Raw genomic sequence first — 20513 nt, forward strand, 5'->3', positions numbered from 1 at the left:
GTCGAGAGAGGGTGAGGCCTCTTATGTAACTAGTCACCACATCATAATTCTTCGAACGAAGGATCCTACACCTGGGAATTTTGAGATCATATCATGAAAATGGAAGGGGGGCTGGTGACCTTGAAATAAATCAGCCTCCCATGGCTTGACTTAGCCGTAGTAGCTGGTAAGGAGGATGGGGCTGAGCTGATCGTGGTTTCTTTCCCAGCAATTTTTGTTCAGCGGGCCTGCCATCCAACCAGCCAGATGGGTCGGATTTAGACATGGCAAGGACATGGGTCGCATCAGCTGAGAGTGTCTGTGCGCATGATAACGCAGGTACGTACCCTCCTTCTTCCTGTATCCACTCCGTTTTATTGGCTGGGCTACTTGCATATTCTTGCATTAGAGCGATGCACCTTCGCGGATGCGCGGTTATGCGCGAACGGGTGCATCGATCTGGCCCGCGTTCTGCTTTCCAAGATCATGCATCGGCATCCCAGATAGGAATCCATCTCTTTGTTTTGAAAAAAAACCCTCGTCGGCGATCTGTTTGAGTACATTTCAAGCCATGTTTCTCTCGAGGAGTATTCACTGCCCCGGATTACATGCTGGTTAAAGAACTACTGTGTCGGGATTTGTCTTCGACTTTAGTTCCTCGCCAAATAGTTCGTGACCAGCGCCTCGTCTGAGACACGACAAGGGACTTTGGAACCAAAAGTCAACTGAGGGCGTCCGGGCTTCAGGCGCCTCACGTCCGATGACGTCTTCGGCCAACCCTATGCCCATTATCTATTATACTTACAGCCCACCCCTATGAGGAAAAATAGGCTGCGATGAGTAACTCTTGCTGCCCAACACGGGCGCCATCGCTTACGCTGTGTACGTTGTCTTCGCTAGGAGCGGGTGAATCAATCCATAGACTTCACGTCCTCACCCCCCCCTTAAAGCTCCCTGTCAAATACGTGGTAGGGGGGCCATGAGGTTCACCGGCAGAGCCTCGTGATATCAACCCACCCCTAGATTTAGACTTCACCTGTTTGCCTCCTAGTCCCCACCATAGCCTCGTGGAGGAGGCCTATCAGACATGTTGAACCTGGTGCCTGCTATAGCATGTAGATGCTGCTTATAATGAAAGAGCTCCCTTGCCGACCCGGCCGGCCGTCCCTTGGCCTGGGTATCTCCTCTCATTCGTTTTTCCCGTAACATTAGCTCCAACGCTTGCATCTATACTCCACCACGCCAGCGCGCCTCTCGTCCAACCATCAGCCAAACCACATCTTCACCCTGTCGATCAACCAAGATCCAAGGCTCTAGTTAGTTACAGCTAGCCACAAGTAATTGCATACCTAAGTAGCGTACCAACCAACCCACCGACCCTCGAGCGCCGGGATAGCATGCCGACGCATATGTTCGAATACATTATCCGGACCAGCCCTTCGGGCCGGCACCACCACCACCGCAACAGTCACGACTCGCACTACCACTCGCGGACGACGACGACGACGCGCTGCTTCGACACCTGCGCCGGCGTCGCGGTCGAGAAGTGGAACGGGCTCGTAGAGCAGAACCACGAGCTAGCGAGCTCGAACGAAACGCTGACGCGCGAGAACCAGACGCTAAAAACGGAGCTGCAGAGCGCGGGCCAGGAGAACGCGCGGCTGTCGTCGTGCAACGAGCGCCTGGCGGCGGAGGTGTGCTCGCTGCGGCGGTCGCGCTCGGCGGACGGCGAGACGGCGGCGGGGTTCCGGCGGCGCATCGCGGCGCTGACGAAGGAGGTCGGGGAGCGCGAGGCGGAGGCCGACAGCCTGCGCAGGAAGAAGGGGTACCTGGCGACGCGCGTCGACGTGCTGAGCGAGACGGTGTCCAAGGACGCGCGCACGATCGCCGACCTGACGAGGGAGCTGGCCGATTTGCGGAGGCACGCTGATCGCTTCAAGGCGCTGTACGATAAGTACAGGCGCCTGTTCCAGGACCGCGAGAGGGATGTCGAGGAGAGCAATCGCCTAGTCGAGGAGCAGCGGCGCCGGCTGAGGTATCTCGAGAGCCCGCTGCCGTTTCGGAGGGGGCGGCGGTATAGCTGTGCTTAAGAGGTGCCCGAGGGAGTTTGGGGGATTCTGTCTGCTAGTACTCTGCGTTGCTACTTTGCGCGTCTACGATTTTCAGGGGTGGGTGTTTCTAGGGGGCTGCGGGTTAGGCTAGCATTGGATAGTATGAACGACTTGTAAGTTTACTTTTACGTTTTCTTTGCACTGGTATTGGAGGATTTCAAGGAGCTAACTTGAATCTTTTAGTCCCTACTACGCTACGATGTTTACAGTTTCATTTCGTTGAAGTTTACGCGTTACGCCGAATAGGGGATATGGATAGGGGTTAAGGGGTCGGAAGAGCCAACTAGTTCGGTCTCTCATTATTCTTTTTTTCGAGGTTACGATGTACGACTATGTGTGATCTTCTTACCTGTACTTAAAATTTGATACCAGAATTTCAGTTCGTTTCTTTTGTTTCCGTGGGGGATGAAAGGGGTGGGGGAGGGAATGAGAAAACTGGAAACCAGATTGAGGTAGGGGCTCCCTTGGTACCTGTGCAAAGGGGGTTCTCCAGGACTTAGGTAGTCCGCGTCCGTCGTTCTTGAACCATTATTACATGGGTAGCTAGACGCGGTTAGGAGTAAAATAATGCAGTTTGCCTAAATCCGTAGGAACCTACACCAAAACTTGCAGTATCTTCCGAATCAATGATTCACTCCTTTATCATGTCTGCGGGGTGAGCGGTCCTAGATCGATCGGTCTGATAGTTTAACGTCTCGTGAGACTTGGGCTTGAGCCGGTTGTCATGTGGGAGTTACCTCGACTGCTGCACCATTAGACTGACACATGATGCCTGAACATTTCGTAGGCCGAGGAAGCATCGCCGTCATGCCACGCACGAAAGCTTTCATACCTAAATGTGCACTTTCGTCTGTCCTACGTTTCTGTGTTCAGATGCGTAATACTGCCAGCACCCTGTGTTCAAAAGCTGTCGTCGTTAGGCCGCCACTTAGGCAGAAAACTCGGATATTTCGTGTTCCTGCGACCTACCATGAACTACCTAGTTGAAGCGAATATCTTAGAGCAGCGATATCGCTTGGCATGTCTGCCTTACGAGAGGTAGCCAACAACCTCAACCCCTTAACGAGCCCGGGTCAATCTATCCCCGCAAAGCAAACGCCGACATGTACCTATTTGGGTAGGTAGTCTTGTCCTAGAATAAGAGGAAATAATATGCTTGCTTACCTAACCTGATTAGCAATGATCCTGGATATGGCTTGGGACCTTGAAAAGGGGGGTGTCTGGAAAAGGAGAAGACTAGCATTTTCCTACTAGCCGATTCAGCAGCTACTGTTCGCTGGTTTCCCAATTTGTCAGTCAGTGCATATATGGCTGTAGCATATAATATTTCTTATATAGCTCTGTGCCTGCGATCAAATGCCAAAATGGAAGTCCAACCTCGGGGGTCCGCGTATCTAAGCAGTGCCGCGAGTTGATGGATACCATGATGTAGTTTATTGGCTCATTTGCTGTTGGCTGTTGGCTGGATACTGTTCCTGGCGGAGGACCGACGGACATCATAAGAGGAAAACCGGGTTTATGGTTGGCGGCTGCCTTAATGATAACCTAAGTAAGATTCTCAGCCGCGGACCACCCACTCCATATAGTAAGTAGGCGGAGATATTTTGGCAGCCTACTTCACCCCACGTCCTTAGGCCCGATCATTGTATCTCTACAGAGCATTTCTTATTTTTAGGTAGGCTTTGGCACATTTCTCATGAGCCGTTCGTCCCGGACGCGAATGCGTAATACCATAACGTATCCCATCATTGACAACTCAGCATCGGTACCACCGGATGCGTCCGGGGTTAACACATCTTGCCAAAGTGCAATTTTGGTTCTTCCCTTTTCCAAGATTCCGGGGATTGAAACATTTTTGGGGTCTGGAGGCGCAAATCCGGGGCATTCCGCAGTATCCCCGACGTTGTGCAGTCCAATACCAGCTGGCTGTGTCTCATCATCGAAGAGGCGATTCACATGGAAATCCGGATGGGGTGTAGCAGCAAGGGTCGCCGCTTATTTGGATAGACGCTGGTGGTGTGTAAGAGGATCCTACTAGACGTGTATTGATCTCCGTGAATTGCGGGAGAGGCCGTTGGGAGGGTTGAACAACCAAAGACGGAAACATGATCAGCTGAGTTAGGTGATGCTGGGTTTGGACCTTGAGTAGCTCGACAGTGCTTGAGGAATGCGTTCCTTGATAATAACTCGTTGGGAGAGACAGCCGCAGTGGCTGTGCCCCATTATGATGTAGCCATACATCCATTACTAAACTTAGACGCAATGACTAAGCCATTTTCTCGCTGCAGATACCTACCTGTTTCGGCTTAGTGGGAAAGATGTCATTACCACCCCGCGGTTTTTCCACATCTTTAAGGCAACCTTACGAGTTACCAAGCAGCCAAGTACCCACTTAGTGGATCAGATCATATGCTTGGAAGCTTTTCCCATTGTGCCTCTTACCTCCACCATTTTCATCAATTCCACCAATTCTAGGTGCCAATTCTAGACGCGCATTAGACGGAGAACCCCTTCTCTTCCCTTCAGCCCTGCTGGGCAGATCCATTCATCCCTAGTACCTCGCACTCGCGGAACCTCTAGAGCCATTCCTCCCAGTCGTTTCTTAATATCCACGCAGAAGATCACCAAATCGCCATACTATCAGACGTCATGTATCAAATGCATGGAGCTCTTCTGCAACCCCCGATGCAATCCATCTGTGAGTCATCATGCGCTATCCGTTATTGCATTGAATCGGTAGCTGGTAGCTCGCAGAGAATCCCCCTGATTCTTACTGGTCGGGATTGGCTAGGCGTTCTGCGGGATGCTCTGCAGGTATTCTGCACGCCAGCGCGAGTACCTATCTACTCTACGCAGTTGCGCAGAAACACCTCCAAAATCAAGATCGCACTTGAGAGGTCTTTCCCTCCTGATCCTTGCGCCATCTTGACCTACATTTCCCCCCCATTACGACCTAGACCATGCTCCTTGCGAACCGAGTTGGGGGCTGAATCGTCAGGCGGACACGACCACTGGCTCAATTTTCGGTGTAAAGCTGGCCAGTCCAGGTTCCAACCCTCTCTAAGGAGGGAAGCACAAAATGCCGTCTAACAGTGCTAGACTTTTCCGGCAATCTCTTTTTTGTTCTTTGGGTCCCACTGCCCCGATCTGTCAATTGCGCGTTACGCGTTCTGCGCCGTTCTGCGTGGTTCGCGGTGGAGCGTGGCTGCTAGTAAGGCATTCCTCTGCCTTGCTCCATTAATGGTGATCGTAAGAAACGAGTGTTTCCCGCCATGGCGTATTGCTAGGTCTAGGTACTTTTTGACTACCCGGTATTTGGATGTCTTTTTCTTCTCTAGTGAGATAACCCCAGGATCTTTTAGGTATGAGGCTCATCCGCCGGCAAGGATGCTTTAGACTAGGGGGTCCGTTGCCTAAAGTTATGACTCCATGTAAGAGGCAGCCGGCCAGCTACATTACATCAGTACAGATACCCGCATATATCTGCCGTACCGGTTCACAGCTACTGTTGTCAGTCTCGTGGTGCAAGGTTTATACATACACAAAGTACTCTTCTATCGAGATTGAAGGCAGCAACCGGCCATTCACGAATCACAAGCCATACAATATCTTTATATAAAATTTGACCTACCCCCTTCTTCACCTTCTACTTGACTCTCTTCATAAGGATTTCTCTTCCATACTCTATTTATCGTATAGTTACTCTAAAAAAAAAACTCGATCTTATATATCTATCTACTTGCCGTTGCCATATCGGCGATTCAATACTACCTCCCTACCTATAGTTGGCCCTGTCTTGTACTATCGACAACTCCCATTCGTTAACCATATCGTCAAGCCGCTGCCTCGTTGCACGAATTCACACAGGCACCTACTAGAAGTTGTTACCTTTAGTGGTAGCATTTACGACGAAATGTCGGACAGGCACGTGAGATTCCAGATTTCAACCCCTTCGAGAGGGTCGCCGAAAGGTTACCGCAGCCGCGAGCCAGCACATGACTCGGGGGTGGGTTCGTCTTCTAGTGATCAAGCTAGTGTTGGCGGAAGACCTGATCGTAGATTCACAGCTGAAGACTACGAAGACCAATTCTACAGTGTCGGTGCTCTTCAGGAGGCACTGGGCCAGGCGAATAAGAAAGTCGAACATTATCAAAAGAAGTGTATCGACTTGGACACAGAGTTAACTAAAGCCCACAGAGTCGCTCGAGACACGGACAGACTCTACCGTGAAGAATGCGAACGCAATATGAGACTAGAACGAATCAACAAAAATCTCGAGGAAGAGAGAGATGCTCAGAGAGAGCAAATCAAGGAGCTTAAGGCTGCCTTCGATGAGATGAGAGATGAGCGCGACGAATATCGACAGCTTTACCACACCGCGGTAGATCCAATCATAGACAGCAACATGAGAGGCGGTTCTGGCGAGCCTTCCTCCCCTCGACTAAGACGTTCAACAAGTAAACATGATAAGGACCGTAAAGAGTCTAAGGGCACGACCAGACGATATCCAGATCACAGAGACGAGAAAGCCGGTTCCTCGCGTCAACATCGCCGAAATTCTAGTGTCAGTGTCAATCCGGGTACAAGTATTCGTTCGAGCAGCAGGAAACCATACATCGAAAAGATGCCCAGCCCGTCTTCAAGACACTCCGGTAACTACACCACTTATGCATCGGACCCTCTTGCAGACACAGCAGTGTACTCTACCGTTCCTAGAATCTCTCATACGACGACTCAACCGGCTTATCATAGCGTCAACGATGCTCCCACAGGGAACTATTTTCCATATCCTTTACACGAACGCGGACGTCGAAGGGCTTGAGGCCATTGTTATCCAGGACCTTAGCAATTGTCCATGCAGAAAAAGCGCGAAACTTACCGGATATTTGGATGTGCAACTATCCTTTTCAGCGCGGAAGCCAGTACCCGACCCTGATAATATCGAACCCGTAATTCATAGCCACGAAACCTATTACTAGGATCTTTGGACGGCATGTAACATCATCTTGCAATACAAACCTCCTTCGCTGGGATCGCTTACGCATTTTTCACAACATCAAAACTGGCACTATGGCGAAAGTCAGATATGCCTTACTCACCCAGCCTGGACGGGCTCGCATTATCTATGGAGCCTGACTTGCCTGCATTTCCTCGATTCGTATCAATTTTCATACAATATCACCCTAATAATCTATTCATCTACTAAAGTTACGGTGGCATTCTTCGCATAACTGCCGGTAGCCCTTCAAGCGTGGACCCTATCGGAGCCATTTTTCATAACGTCGGTTCCACTTTGTTATCAACACATCAGGTGTGTCACCTAGAGGCTACCGCAGATTTTATCCACGTGGCTCAGCTTGTTCGAACTGTGAGACTTCCTCAATTGTACGATCAATTTCCGGTCAAAAGAGTTTGCGTTTCGCTTTTTCGGTTCTAACCATCGGATTATTCGTCTTTGATCACGGTTATTTTATTGAGTACGGAGGTCCAGTATTTGAGTTATTCCTACAATCGGGATCTGCTTCTGACGGTCTACCTGAATGGCGCTCTTTCCGTTCTAGTGTCCGTGAATAGTTTTGGCTTGGTGATACAATGGCTTCTTTTCATGTTGAAACACGAAAGGAAGGTATAACGGTTGATTTTTATCTTCTTACTCTTATTGATATTTGTATATGGACGGCGTTTTACCCTTCTGGTAGTTAACTATGGTAGAGGATCGGCTAGCGATAGATATCAGGTTTGTTTGGTTGGAATTGGGGTTGGAAAATACCGCTATATAGCATTTCACAATGCTATGACCTTATGTCTGGTCTTAATTAGGTACCTATTGCTATATACTTACCTAGGTATATGTCCACCTAGGCTTCAGTAAATATGATCTTAGCGCTCTTAACGCTGGGAGTGACAATTCATTCGCGCGTTTTGTGGCGTCATAGGATTGGGGTACGCATATGCTGTGCAACGCAGTCCAAATCAAATATAAAAGGTGTCGTCCCCCCTTCTCTCGTCTCCGTCTTGCTTACCTCCACTACATCAAGGCTACCTCGACTCCTCGCCTACATCCGTGAAGGGGAGGTTATTACAATGGGGGTAGTAGGTTGATCCTTTTAGAGCTGCCGTGGCGCTCTGGGAGGGTGGAATAGGACCCCTGGAGCAAATATATACCTTTAGAGCTCAGGGGGACTATAGATCTTCCTAGGGTATATACAGCCCTAGGGAGACGGTGACCTCACCAGACTCTACGAGGGTAGATCTGGGAGGGTGTGCTCCCCGGATCAGGATCAGATAGATCTAGGTTGAGCGACGCTAGGGCTAGAGATATAACATACGGGTGGCCCTGGTGGTGCTTGGAGCTGGGGGGACGAGCTCCAAGGAATTCTCTGGAGCGAGCTGTATGCTTGGGGGGATGCTGGAGACCCTGAGCGGGAGGGGTTTAGGCTATAGAGCCGAACTTTGGACGCATTTAGATCCAGGGCTTTATATATACTAGACGAGTGTTATACTAATGAGGTGTTGCTCCATTTGACTTTATACAGAAGTGGCCTATAAAGGAGGGAACGCTTGTTTTCTATCCATTCTTTGAATAGTGGGCCTATTAGATGGCTAAGAGCAGGTTAGTTAGACTAGATTAGACTAGGTTAGATTAGATTTAGGTTGGTAACCTTGACTGCGAGGCTCCTAGAAATCGCGAGGCTTTTAGTTGGAGGTTAGACAGTGAGGCTTTTTTTTTGTATATAGGTACCTGTATTTAGGTAAAGCAGTGTTAGTAGCGGTTAGGGGGTGTGTTATAGGGAAATAAGTGGATCTATAGCCCCTGCTAAGCCCTGTTCTTGCACTTATAAATATTACTCCTCCTGGGAGTATTTTGTTTCCTAGATTGTCCCGAACCTTCACTTTCATATCTTGGTTTTGGCCCGTGACAGAATACAATTCAACGCTACTACCCCCTTCGAGAGATGACTACCACGATTCCTCCGCTCGCCAACTTGTGCGAAAGATGCCGAGTCCTCGAGTTCGACGACTCGGCTTGGCCGGGCGCGCATCAGGCGGGGTCTGAGGCGGAAGGGTACTATCTCGAAGGCCCAATAGATCTGTATAAGCCCTCAACCTGGTCTTTGAAACTCGACTATTCCATGCGCGATTCATTGCCAGATTTGCCACGGCTCGAGCATACCGCAAAAGATGGGTGCGGCTTTTGTGCTGTGTTGAAAAAGAGCATTCAGAAGTATGCGAAAGCTTGCTTCGATGAAGTGCTAGTCTCTCTCGGTTATCAATGGTACCCGTATAACAAGATGAGCTGGATGGGGGGCCCCATTGGATTGAAGTCGTTGATAGCTCAGCTGCAGTGGGTGGTGCGTATTGATAATAATGGTGTGTATTTTTTAGACCCGTTTTGTGCTAGGCGCAATTTGACTAACGGTTTCTAGGCGATCACCCAAACACGTCGACGCTGCTACATTTTGGCGTTGACTCGCCTTCAAGTAAGCGATGAATTTTCATTTTATAGTCTCTATTCTTTTGTTTACTATGTGATATATGGTGGAATCCTTGACAATCATGAGCGATACTCTTGACATACATTAGGACATGATGTTGACCGTCGCATTAGGTCCCTGTGCCCAGTGGTTACGACTTGAGTCGTCCCCTCGTGATGAGACTCTATCCCCTGAAAACCTTGACATGATCTTGAATAATATTAAAAACAATGACTGCGTACGAACAACCACAGAATCCACATCCACATACCCAACACGTCTCATCGACATAGGGGATGATGAGTCTACGTCATGCCGACTTGTTGAGACAAGCTTAGATGCTACATTCGTGCAATCTCCTAACATTCCATACGCTGCCCTAAGCTACTGTTGGGGCTCTCCGGAAGATTCCACTCGGCAGTTTAAGACCAAGAAAGACTCGTTAGATGAAAGACTGAATGGCTTCGAATTAAGCGAGGTTTCGCCAATCCTTCGTGATGCTATTATCGCCACGCGAGCCCTACGGATTCAATATCTCTGGGTGGATGCTGTCTGCATCATCCAACACGATTCAAAGGACTGGGAGAAGGAATCATCTCGAATGTCCGTTGTGTTTCAAAATGCCACAGTGACAATTTGCACGCCTGTTTCAACGTCCTGTCAACAGGGGTTCCTAACTAGAGACTGGATTATGACAAGTATAAAATTCCAGTCGAAGATAAACACAACTCTATCTGGATCATACATCGTCCGGCTTCTTGGCGAAATAGATGAAGAATACCATGCGGCGTATGAATGTTTCAATTTTTCCGCTCTATTTAGCAACTGGGCTCGTCGTGGATGGGTGCTTCAAGAGATCGAATTGTCTCAGCGACTGGTTATTTTCGGTAGGACGAAAGTACATGTTGTTACCGAAAAGGGGACACATTCAGAAACAAATGAAGCAGTAAAAATACTATACAGTTCCCGCGAAGCAAGATTTTATCAACGTGGCCGTAATCACTGGGAAAAATATAGGTATTGGGCAAGGCTAGTTGAGCGATATTCGACACGAAACTTGGCCTATCGCTCCGATAAACTTCCCGCAATATCAGGTCTAGCAATCCCGTTATTGGATGGTTCTTCAAACCGTTACTTCGCTGGGCACACAATCCTGCATGTGGATTTATTCTGGTTTATGGACCATCTAAGTGGTTCATATGGACCCGACTTAACCATGGACCAGATGATCAACTCTCTATACAATCAGCAGCAATACATCGCACCGTCGTGGAGCTGGGCCAGTAGGGTGTCTCGGATTGTATTCAGCGACGAGAGATTTGGGTTGATCTCAGATAAAGAGCCCTCAGGTATCAAAAATGAATGTGGTATTAATTGCGAGATCTCATTAAGTGGCTTGAATCCATACGGAGCCGTTGATGGTGGGAGCCTGACTATCAATGGTGTAGTTGTTCCTCTTGTATTACGAGTTGAACACCCGTCTCGGATACTTCTGGAATCAGCAAACAAAAATGGCGGTTACATTGCCGATATGCGCTTTGATTGGAATTTGTTTGAAAATATAGGATCGTTTGAGGGACTTTCTTTAGTCCTAATTGGAAGTAAGAAGGTTGAGGAGGACTTCATTTGGGACGACACTCGGATAATCATTTTGGTAGGGCAGGGGGGAAACATATATGGACCCAAGGATAACTGGATTGTCGGGGGAATTCAAGGTCACAAACGCGTGAACTTTCTGGACGATAAATTGGTCCACGGAATACTTCCTATGGCCGAGAAGCTTTCAGACAGAGCTTCATCCTCTTCCGAGCCGGATCGAAATACACACCTCGGCGAAGACGAGGAAAGATGTGCTTATGGTATAATAGTCCATCCTGCTCCGGAACCGGGAAAATTTCTTCGGGTTGGCGCATTCTTTTCCGTGCCTCGGGAGTGTGGTGGCCTTGGATACTTTCGAAGCCATCCGACTCGGACGATAGAGATTATCTAGATTCGCGACGATTCCATCACCTTAGACCTCTACGGAAAAGGTGTGTTTGACAGTCATTAGAGGAATAATCAAGCTCTATGGCCTTTTCACTAACCAATATTGGAAAGACTTGCTATCGTGTAGTTTATCACATTTCCTAGTGTATTGAATTAACTGTATTGGGGATCGGCCCTTTCTGCTAGGGAGTTAAAGTGGCGATGGCGCGTTTAATGTGGTTTCTTGAGTCAAATCACCGGACATACCAACGGACTTAACGAGTGGCCGATTTGATATTTTATAAGGTTATTGCGTTTTATCTCGTCATCCAGTTGCTTTCGCAAATATAAAACTCGTCTAAATTGAAACTGATCCTGTATTCATCATGAAGTTGATCGTCGCGGGCTCGACCGGTTTTGTCGGCAATGAAATCATTCGCCAGGCATTATCTCACCCTGGCGTAACATCTATCGTTGCTCTCGGGCGTCGCGAAACCGCCATCCCTGAGAACATAGGACCTAATGCCGACGTGGCGAAGCTCAAGTCCATCGTATGCGACGACTTCGAGAACTATCCCGAAAGCGTGAAGAAGGAGTTGGCCGGAGCAGATGCGTGTATCTGGTATATAAGAATCCTTATGCTGCTCATTTCCCTACTACCCAAGGCGAAAATGCTGACTCCTAAATGAAGGGCCGTCGCTGTGACTCCGTCACAAGTAAGCACGGTGGGGTGGGAACAGACGTGCATAATCTGCCGTGATTACGCCATCACGGGCATTGAGACAATCACGCAGCTTCCTCGCGGCGACGGCGACAAGAGACCGTTTCGCTGGGTGTATATCAGCGGATCCAGCAGCGTGCGAGACCCAGCTGAGAGGCCATGGGTGCTGGGCGATTACTGTGTGATGAGGGTATGTGAGATTCCAGGTTTAGGAACCCGAGAAACTTCTCAATGCCTACCTATCGAGGACGTTCATTGAGACTAATCTAATCCTTCATAGGGCGAAGTTGAATCGAAAGTCCTCACGTACGCCCAGGACTCCAAGGGTACGGTGGACGTATGTGTAGCGAAACCTGGGTTGATAGATGCACCGGGCAAGAGTGGCCTATTGATGAATCTAGTAAAGACGGTTGGGCGGGCACTCATTGGCCTTCCGAAAGTTGACGTTAGTGAGATATCTGCTACACTATTAGATCAGGCCGTCAATGGATTTGAGAAAGATACACTTCAGAATGAGGACTTGGTCCGGATTGGACAGGAGATCCTTCAGGGGAAGCAAAAGTAAGTACGTCAGGTTCATGCTTACTGCACTATGTGGCCTGTGATCCCTTGGATTGCTTATTTAGGTGGTCAGCACGTATTTTGGGTGAAAACTAAAGCTAATTATATAATACAGGGGATAGTCGGCTATACAGGGCAACACAGTGATCGTCCAACCTGTACTAATTGCAGTGTTAACAACAATAATTGCCAGATAGAGCTGGGCGATCATCTTCGAGCCAATCAATTCGAGGTTTACCCCGCCGTCGAAGTTACCTTACGCTTCCGTTGCAGACGACCTACCAGGTACCTTAGTAGGTACCTAGACATCCATTTACAATGGGAGGATAATGGATGGCGGTGTCGTATACATGTGGCCAGTCGTATTGTCTATAACAAACAGCGAAGATATGTCAACTTCATAAGTAGTTTTCTTTTCTTGGAACGGTAAAACGAAGTATCAGTTACCTATAAATCATGCAACCTTCGGAGGACGAGATCCTCGCAGCCCTGGCGCACTATCGCGCTGCCGTGTTGGAGCATAATCGTATCGCTTTGACGCATTTCGTGCACCATGCCGACACGGAGCAGCCCCCGGCGGGAAGTCGATTGACCGCTAGCAAGATCGCCGAAATCCGTCGAAAGTACATGTATAATCTGCTCTGCGTCTCACGGCCGGAGAACCTGGACCCGTCGATGCAGATCGAAGCGCCCGCCGACGTGATGACTAAGTGGGATGCCATGGTGCGAGCTTTCGGCCTGGACGGCGTATTCGCTAGTCCCAACACGGAGCATCGGAGGGAGCTCTGCGCTACTTACAAGAGATGCACGGAGGCTGAACTGTGCAGGATAGGGGCCGACGTCGAGTTTCCCGCCGACTTTGAGTTCCTCATGAACCAGGTCGACAGCCTCCAGGGACACGGGTGGCCGCAGTATCACGAGCATGGCCAGCAGATACGCTTTTGGTACGGGCTAGACGAGAGCGAGGGCGACGTTATAGGCCCTGATGATGACTTAGGCGGGCAGACTGGTCTGGATGATGACGATTGGGAGGTTGTCGCCGGGTGGGAGTGCGGTGGAGGACCTGAGACGAGATGCTTCGTCGTCTACTGCCGGCAGGAACAAACCGGTAAGGAGTGGCGATGGCGATATGTGGCTGACATGGGTCAGTACGGGGTAGAGGTTTTCGACAACCTGGTAGAGCTGCTACAGTGGTACGAGACGCTCCATGTGCCGGACTTGGATTACTACCTCAATTTTTCTGGATGCGGCATCTTCGGCGGCTAGGCTAAGATTGCATCAGAATTGATCTGTTCCAATATTGGCCACCGTTGTCGGCGCAGGCAAGTCAACGCATAGAGAGTAATGAAAGCACATAGGAAGGACGCTCGCTCCATAACGTCGATTAAGGGCCTCCTTTCTCGATGCTCGAGTGCAAGTTGCTTCTACAACCCGATTGATCTCGCGTTGGATGGTATTATTACCGAGCTCATTCCCGTACTTAATCAATGTATGTGTGATAACTTACCTATGGTACTAAGGCAACAGCTTTGATCTGGGTTGTAGAGCCTCAATCCGGTGCCGAGAAACAGCCCAGTCGTCATATCATATAATCCAAGTTATATTGAAGCTCTGTTTCGTCTAAGTGCTGTGTTTGGTATAAGCATGATCGATTCTAGGTACAGATGATAAGAACGCACTATGAGACAAGTCCTAGATGCCAGCGCCTTCTTATACGTGAGATACAGTAACATCGACGATGACCTGTGTTACTACCTCGAGGGCGCGTGTTCGAGCTCGCCAGCCGACGAAGGGAATTGGAACAGCTCGGATCCACCACCACCATAACCCATCCCAACGACCGAAACACCTACCCCGCCTCCGTCACCTCCTCCGGCGCCCACGCCCGATGCCGACTGTATCCTTTCGGACAGTCTCGTAAGGTGGGGATTCCTAGTCTTACACGTCGAGGAAAGGGGTGGGCTTTCGAAGAGCAGGATAGCAGCCTCCACCAGCGCCCTTCTACATCCCGCTCTCCAAAGCGGAGGGATGCGTTGAGGGCGCGGTGAGGTCGGATTGGGAAGGGGGGTCGGATTTGTCTTGTCATGAGCAGGGTTGGGGGGTAAAGGAAGCAGTGAAATTATTCAATACCTACCTCACCTAGGTACCTAGGTACTACATAGTTATTTTCCAAGGAAGGAAAGACGAAGGAGGAAAGAAAGAGGAGAGGGAAGAGCTCCTTGATTTCTAAGCCTCCTACTTAATAGGTACCGTTCAAGGCAACTTCTTATTTTGGACCATCCGGTGTCGAGCGTTCGTTTAGTGAAACGGAAGAATAGGTGATAATTGTTTATCTCTACTTCTTCGAAACAATCAAACAGGAATTTACATTCTCAGTCATTTAGTCCGACCGGATAGCGCAAGAGAAACCCTAAATTTCTTTTATTATGACGCAAAACCTCGTGGAATTTGGGAACCAAGTATCAATTTTCCGTAGGAATGGTAGGATCCAGCTAGGGCTTCATCCGACTGCAGGTCACGGAAAGTTGCGTATGAGTACCGGAGCACCGGCTCTAGATCGCCGGGACGGGGCAGGAAGATGTCGTGGTCTACCAAAGACATTTCCGATGCCAAGTGGTCTCCTCGCATCACTACGATTCGGACTCGATGCAAGATGAGAATCCTAAACGCCACGATTCGTACCCCTATACGGGTCTTCGAGGACCTGGTACGCCAATCAACGATTCCGTAGTTGTCTTCGGATGGTGCGTCGGTTACGTGTCCCCATAGGATGTTAAAACAATCAGCCCGTCTTGCGGCTACTTGCAGCTGATCGGCCAAAACTGGGAAAGGAAGGCCACTGAGAAATATGGTACATTACCTGATCTCTCGGCCAAATCTTGGTTCAATCGCCCCCTAAATATTCTACCTAAAAAGGTTCCCGGCCTAAGGTGAATCGGACCGCTGAATTATCACCACTTACGAGCCTTACCGACCACTATCAATTCGCGACAGTGGCGCTGGACTACCACGATACACGAGATGCAGAGAAAGGGTAGTCTTGGTGAAGCTAGTAAATTTCTTGGGTCAAAGGAACCGACCTGATTTGTTCCAGAAAGCCGATTTCGGCTTTAAGACGTGATATAAGGTGCAGACATGACATTACATGACATGACATGAAGTGATACAGTTTTTGGGTTGCCTAAGGTATCTTGTCCCAACGACCCTTACATAGAGGTATTAATGAAACCCTGAGTTCCCGGGTAACTCAGGGTTTCATCGAATCAAGAACTAAACCAGGGGTGTAAAGCTTGCTTGGCCATACCACCAGTCCCGAGTTCTAATGGAGGCCTCGCTTGTTCAAACCAACGCCTACGATATTTGCTGCATGAAGATAGTCTACATGGAAAGAGTCGGTGAGTCCTTAGTATATAGGTAGGTATAAACCGCCTCTCGGGTAGAGTACTTTGTATATCTACCTGGTACCTATCTACATTACCACGACAAATATTTCAAGCCGCAATCTAACGTGTCTATTAGTACCTTCCTATATATCAAGTAGGTATAAAATACCGAGCTATCGACTAACATTTGTCCAATCCAAACAAGATTTCTCAGTCATCTGTACGATCAGGTACCTTACATAACATCATTCGCCGTATCCGATTTCTGAAAATGTCATCCCAATCAGCAAGCGCCACATCGAGTGCTACACTGGAAGATAGGAGGATATATGGCTTCGGTCCTGATCACCGTATGCCGTATTCATGTTCATATTGCCTTGGCACTCCCAGATTGTAAGTCTCTATGATCTTAAGTATGGCGACACAGCATGCTAATCGAAATATCTATCAGAGTCAAGGAATGTCGGTCATGTAACGGCACAGGGCTGATGTGGGACTCCAGTTCCAGCAGTATCTATGGAGGAAAAGATGAAAGACAGATAACCCCCGGCGGGTCCTCGCCTGGTAGCTCCTCGCTATCATCTTACGGCCAAAGGGGTTGAGGGTCAACCGTATTCAGAATATCTCCACGAATGCTTACCGGCTTATGCTTTCGTATCATAATTATTCTTTTTCGCATATTATAGACCTATTAATTACTTACCTACCTATACTTCATCACCGCACACATGGGTTATCCCGGATCTTTTCTTTGCTCGGTACATGGGATCGCTATGTTGGATGGGCTGCGTACTGTTATAAGTGTACATTAGCTGTCATATTGCAAGCAGTTTCTTGGAATATTGGTTGCTCTGCTAAGTCTGATGGTTTCACTACGTTTTCGTACCTTAACGCGATATTTTCTTGCCTGGCTAAGGATGATTTACCAGGCCTTCTTAATTGGGCATTCACGATGCGCAAAATATATAGGTATCAATGCTTAACTTACCTAAATAGGCTTCATACGAATCCCCCATCTGTTAACTATAGTGAAGGAGGTAACTTGTCAGGTTAGGACGTCACACCATAGTAGTGAGTACGTACCTTTATAATAGGATGAGGTCGGATACCCAATGCGGAGATCCTGGAGAAATCCCTCCGGCTTGAGTCCCACATTTTCGGACCCTTGACCTTTTCTCGGGTCACATATCCCCGGCTCTACTCCAATTGTTGACGAAACTATCCCTACCAGCACTAGCTTGTGACGCCTCCTCGTGCCTTTCGCGCTGCGCTTTAACTGGGAAAACGGCCAGCAGTTAAGTCATACCAAAGGTTAGCCGATATAATGATTTTTGGCATAGTTCTTATTATGTGGAGATCTTTCCTTTTCTCGAACTTGGTGTGCTTATTAGAGAGATACATGATAATATAAAAGACGTTTTATATAAGAGAAGTGTCATTTTAATCGCTGCCTGTTTTCTTAGTTAAAGAGCAGCGCCGAAGGCACGAGGAGGCGTCACAAGCCAGTGCTAGTAATACATCGGTCATCATACTGACAAAGGTCAATTTAATCGGGTTATAAACAAAGCATCGGGAGGGGAACTGGCTAGTTAAAGAGCAAATTAACTCGTTAATTATGGACATCTTGAATTTTATCTCGAATTTTATCTCGAAGCGATATTCACCTCGAAAATGCCGTCGTTTACTAAGAGCGCTGCCATTTTGCTGGGGTTAGTTGCCGGCCGAGTAGCATGTTCTAAAGACAGGTGCACATCGTTCGCAACGTCTATATCGATCCCGAATACCAAAATTATTGCTCATAATTATCTTCCGAATGGGACAAGTATTTTCCTCCCCGGGACCGCAGAGTCGTGCTATGGGCCGGATCCCACGGCAAACGCTACCGCCAACCTCTGCCGACTTGCGCTCGTCGTCTCTACGAGTTCATCAAGCAAAGTGCAAGTAGAAGCCTGGCTTCCGGACCCCCAGAGTTGGAATGGACGACTGTTGGCTACCGGGGACGGCGGGATTGGGGGGTGCATTGACTATGTCACGATGCAAAACGGAGCCGAACTAGGTTTCGCGGCTTTCGGGACCAATGCCGGGCATAACGGCTCAGTTGGATATGAATTCTTTCTCAATAAGCCCCAAGTGATCAACGATTTCGGTCACCGGGCGATTCATGTCGAAGCGGAGGTTGGTAAGGAATTGGTGCGTCAGTACTATCGGACCAAAGCGACGAAGAATTACTACGCGGGCTGTAGCACGGGAGGGCGCCAAGGGTTCCAGAACGCATATTTATACCCGGAAGACTTCGATGGGCTCCTCCTTGGAAGTCCTGCTATAGATTGGCTCCATGTTGTGGCGTCCAAGGGAATCATAGCCCGACGGATTGGGTGGCCCCATTTAGACTCACCAGCATATATCCGTCCGGAGCAATGGGCAGCCATCGTCGAGGCTCAGATACGGCAGCTTGACCCATTGGACGGCGTAGTAGACGGAATAATTGACGAGCCAACAAAGTTACGATTCGATCCCGAGAGTCTGGTCTGTGGCACTGGTGCCCTCAACTCTTCCATGTGTCTTAGCCCACTACAGGTTGAATCGGTGCGCAGAGCGTATGAACCGATTGCAAGCGCTTCCGGTCAAATTGTGTATCCCGCCTTCGAACTCGGCTCAAACACCGACGTATTTTCTGCGAACCAGGAGAACGGGACAGCACAGTTGGGCTACACCACCTTACAAGACTTCTGGCGCGGCGCCGTTTATAACAATAGCAACTGGACGCCAGACCACTTTCGCGTATCGGATATGGATTTTGCCCTGAGAATTAACCCTGGGCAGGTCAATGCAGATGACACAGACCTATCGCGCTTCTACCGTAGAGGCGGCAAGATCATGTCGTACCATGGAAGAAATGATGAGGTAGGCGAACTTTGAAGCACGTCTAAGCAAATATTGACGTATGAACCTAGACCGTAACCTCTGCCCTATCTGAGCAATTCTTCGCCGGAGTCCAAAGAGCACTCCACCTCTCACTAGATGAGATTCATGATTTCTACCGACTATTCTTTATCCCAGGTCTGCATCATTGCTCAGGGGGTCCTGGAGCATGGAGCATAGGGAATGTTCTGCTATATCCCTACGACAAGAGGTTACTAGACCCTGAGCATAATGCGCTCGTTGCTCTTGTTGAATGGGTCGAGAAAGGCAGGACACCAAAAACGTTAATTGGCACGAAGTATGAGAATGATGATGTCGGGGGTACCATCCTCGGACAGAGAAGTGAGTTTTCCCTATGAGACATCGATGCTGTTTTGAATGCGCACTCATCAAGTTAACTAGCGTATTGCCCCTATCCGATGGTCAGCAAATGGAACGGTGTTGGTGATACGAGACTTGCGACAAGTTGGAAATGCATCTTTCCGGGGAGGTAGATGAAAATGGCGATTGGCATAGTAATGATAGATAGAATTACCTGGAAACCTATAGAGGCCCATTTGCACATCTTTGCAAAAAAAAAAAAAAATTGCCCGGATTTTGCTTAAAGGGGTAAAGTGGTTGCAGCTAGTCTCAATTAGTCTGATATGTTAGTACTTTATTCAAAATTATCTAGCCAATATCTAAGATACATGTAGATACATAGAATATTAGGTATAAAATTATGTTCATTTGATAGTAATCTACTAAATAATTAGGTAAAAGAGCCTTGTATTGATTAAGTAAGCAATTTGACAATAGACTGGATCTTGCTACTAAAGTGTGCTATGCCCGACTTTAGGAGGGTTATTGTGTCGCGTTGATTAGAATAAAAAAAAAAAATTTGTTACCGAATTGGGAAGGTGGGTCGTGTGGCTGGGGTGTGGCTAGGTGTGGTGGTGCGCAGGTGGTGGAGGGGTTACTAAGGTAGGAAGGTAAAAAAAGGAAAGTGGGTCTTGTGTGGCTAGAGCTGTGTGGCTGGGATGTGGAGGTGCGTGTGTGGGTGGTGGGATTACTAGAGTAGGAAGTAAAAGAGGAAAGTGGGGCAGTGTGGCTAAGGTGTGGCTGGTAGGGCGGTGCGAAGGGGGGGAGACCTGTAATAGGCAAGTCAAAAGGGGAAACCTATGATGAGTCAGGAAGGCGTGAGCCAATCAGTGAGGAGCTAGTGGGTCCAGCCCGATTCAGGTGCGGATTACGTAAGTACTGATTAGTCAGTTCGAATGAGGGTTCAACTTTAGTCCTAATTGACGGATTATATAATACAACAGCCCTGACTTTTAGGTCAGGTCAGGTCCCTGACTTTTAGGTCAGGTCAGGTCCCTGACTTTTAGGTCAGGTCAGGTCCCTGACTTTTAGGTCA

At 48.6% G+C, this 20513-nt stretch overlaps 6 protein-coding genes across 6 annotated transcripts; all 6 read left to right on the forward strand.

The window, feature by feature from the left end:
• The first annotated feature begins 987 nt into the window (after window positions 1-987).
• Window positions 988-2497, forward strand: F4807DRAFT_130162 (uncharacterized protein). The gene is made up of 2 exons (XM_047992974.1): window positions 988-2203; window positions 2274-2497. Exon 1 carries the CDS (start codon window positions 1377-1379, stop codon window positions 2067-2069), a length of 693 nt encoding a protein of 230 aa, XP_047859014.1. The 5' UTR covers window positions 988-1376; the 3' UTR covers window positions 2070-2203; window positions 2274-2497.
• A 3359-nt stretch (window positions 2498-5856) lies between these two features.
• Window positions 5857-7438, forward strand: F4807DRAFT_130185 (uncharacterized protein). The gene has a single exon (XM_047992976.1). The coding sequence runs from the start codon at window positions 6004-6006 to the stop codon at window positions 6910-6912; it is 909 nt and encodes a 302-aa protein (XP_047859015.1). The 5' UTR covers window positions 5857-6003; the 3' UTR covers window positions 6913-7438.
• A 1181-nt stretch (window positions 7439-8619) lies between these two features.
• F4807DRAFT_130178 (HET-domain-containing protein) lies at window positions 8620-11871 on the forward strand. The gene is made up of 3 exons (XM_047992975.1): window positions 8620-9461; window positions 9518-9571; window positions 9700-11871. The coding sequence occupies exons 1-3, from the start codon at window positions 9047-9049 to the stop codon at window positions 11553-11555; spliced, it is 2325 nt and encodes a 774-aa protein (XP_047859016.1). The 5' UTR covers window positions 8620-9046; the 3' UTR covers window positions 11556-11871.
• Window positions 11872-11890: 19 nt separating this feature from the next.
• On the forward strand, window positions 11891-12950 carry F4807DRAFT_408331 (uncharacterized protein). The gene is made up of 3 exons (XM_047996429.1): window positions 11891-12152; window positions 12222-12441; window positions 12532-12950. Exons 1-3 carry the CDS (start codon window positions 11917-11919, stop codon window positions 12814-12816), a joined length of 741 nt encoding a protein of 246 aa, XP_047859017.1. The 5' UTR covers window positions 11891-11916; the 3' UTR covers window positions 12817-12950.
• A 92-nt stretch (window positions 12951-13042) lies between these two features.
• F4807DRAFT_130232 (uncharacterized protein) lies at window positions 13043-14564 on the forward strand. The gene has a single exon (XM_047992977.1). It carries the CDS (start codon window positions 13269-13271, stop codon window positions 14076-14078), a length of 810 nt encoding a protein of 269 aa, XP_047859018.1. The 5' UTR covers window positions 13043-13268; the 3' UTR covers window positions 14079-14564.
• A 3044-nt stretch (window positions 14565-17608) lies between these two features.
• Window positions 17609-19792, forward strand: F4807DRAFT_408336 (tannase and feruloyl esterase). Its single transcript, XM_047996430.1, has 3 exons — window positions 17609-19099; window positions 19150-19459; window positions 19520-19792. The coding sequence occupies exons 1-3, from the start codon at window positions 17867-17869 to the stop codon at window positions 19609-19611; spliced, it is 1635 nt and encodes a 544-aa protein (XP_047859019.1). The 5' UTR covers window positions 17609-17866; the 3' UTR covers window positions 19612-19792.
• Window positions 19793-20513: the final 721 nt, after the last annotated feature.

Source organism: Annulohypoxylon truncatum (assembly GCF_022578515.1).
Source record: "Annulohypoxylon truncatum strain CBS 140777 unplaced genomic scaffold F4807scaffold_2, whole genome shotgun sequence".
Taxonomy (NCBI): Eukaryota; Fungi; Ascomycota; class Sordariomycetes; order Xylariales; family Hypoxylaceae; genus Annulohypoxylon; species Annulohypoxylon truncatum.

What these genes read in the sequence shown, in the direction of transcription:
- F4807DRAFT_130162 (XM_047992974.1), top strand. Translation starts at nt 1,377, where the DNA reads ATGCCGACGCATATGTTCGAATACATTATCCGGACCAGCCCTTCGGGC.
- F4807DRAFT_130185 (XM_047992976.1), top strand. Translation starts at nt 6,004, where the DNA reads ATGTCGGACAGGCACGTGAGATTCCAGATTTCAACCCCTTCGAGAGGG.
- F4807DRAFT_130178 (XM_047992975.1), top strand. Translation starts at nt 9,047, where the DNA reads ATGACTACCACGATTCCTCCGCTCGCCAACTTGTGCGAAAGATGCCGA. An exon ending in GGTGCGTATTGATAATAATG is followed by an intron (nt 9,462 to 9,517) that starts GTGTGTATTTTT and finishes AACGGTTTCTAG; the next exon opens with GCGATCACCCAAACACGTCG. An exon ending in TGGCGTTGACTCGCCTTCAA is followed by an intron (nt 9,572 to 9,699) that starts GTAAGCGATGAA and finishes CCGTCGCATTAG; the next exon opens with GTCCCTGTGCCCAGTGGTTA.
- F4807DRAFT_408331 (XM_047996429.1), top strand. Translation starts at nt 11,917, where the DNA reads ATGAAGTTGATCGTCGCGGGCTCGACCGGTTTTGTCGGCAATGAAATC. An exon ending in GGAGCAGATGCGTGTATCTG is followed by an intron (nt 12,153 to 12,221) that starts GTATATAAGAAT and finishes TCCTAAATGAAG; the next exon opens with GGCCGTCGCTGTGACTCCGT. An exon ending in GCGATTACTGTGTGATGAGG is followed by an intron (nt 12,442 to 12,531) that starts GTATGTGAGATT and finishes AATCCTTCATAG; the next exon opens with GGCGAAGTTGAATCGAAAGT.
- F4807DRAFT_130232 (XM_047992977.1), top strand. Translation starts at nt 13,269, where the DNA reads ATGCAACCTTCGGAGGACGAGATCCTCGCAGCCCTGGCGCACTATCGC.
- F4807DRAFT_408336 (XM_047996430.1), top strand. Translation starts at nt 17,867, where the DNA reads ATGCCGTCGTTTACTAAGAGCGCTGCCATTTTGCTGGGGTTAGTTGCC. An exon ending in ACCATGGAAGAAATGATGAG is followed by an intron (nt 19,100 to 19,149) that starts GTAGGCGAACTT and finishes GTATGAACCTAG; the next exon opens with ACCGTAACCTCTGCCCTATC. An exon ending in TACCATCCTCGGACAGAGAA is followed by an intron (nt 19,460 to 19,519) that starts GTGAGTTTTCCC and finishes CAAGTTAACTAG; the next exon opens with CGTATTGCCCCTATCCGATG.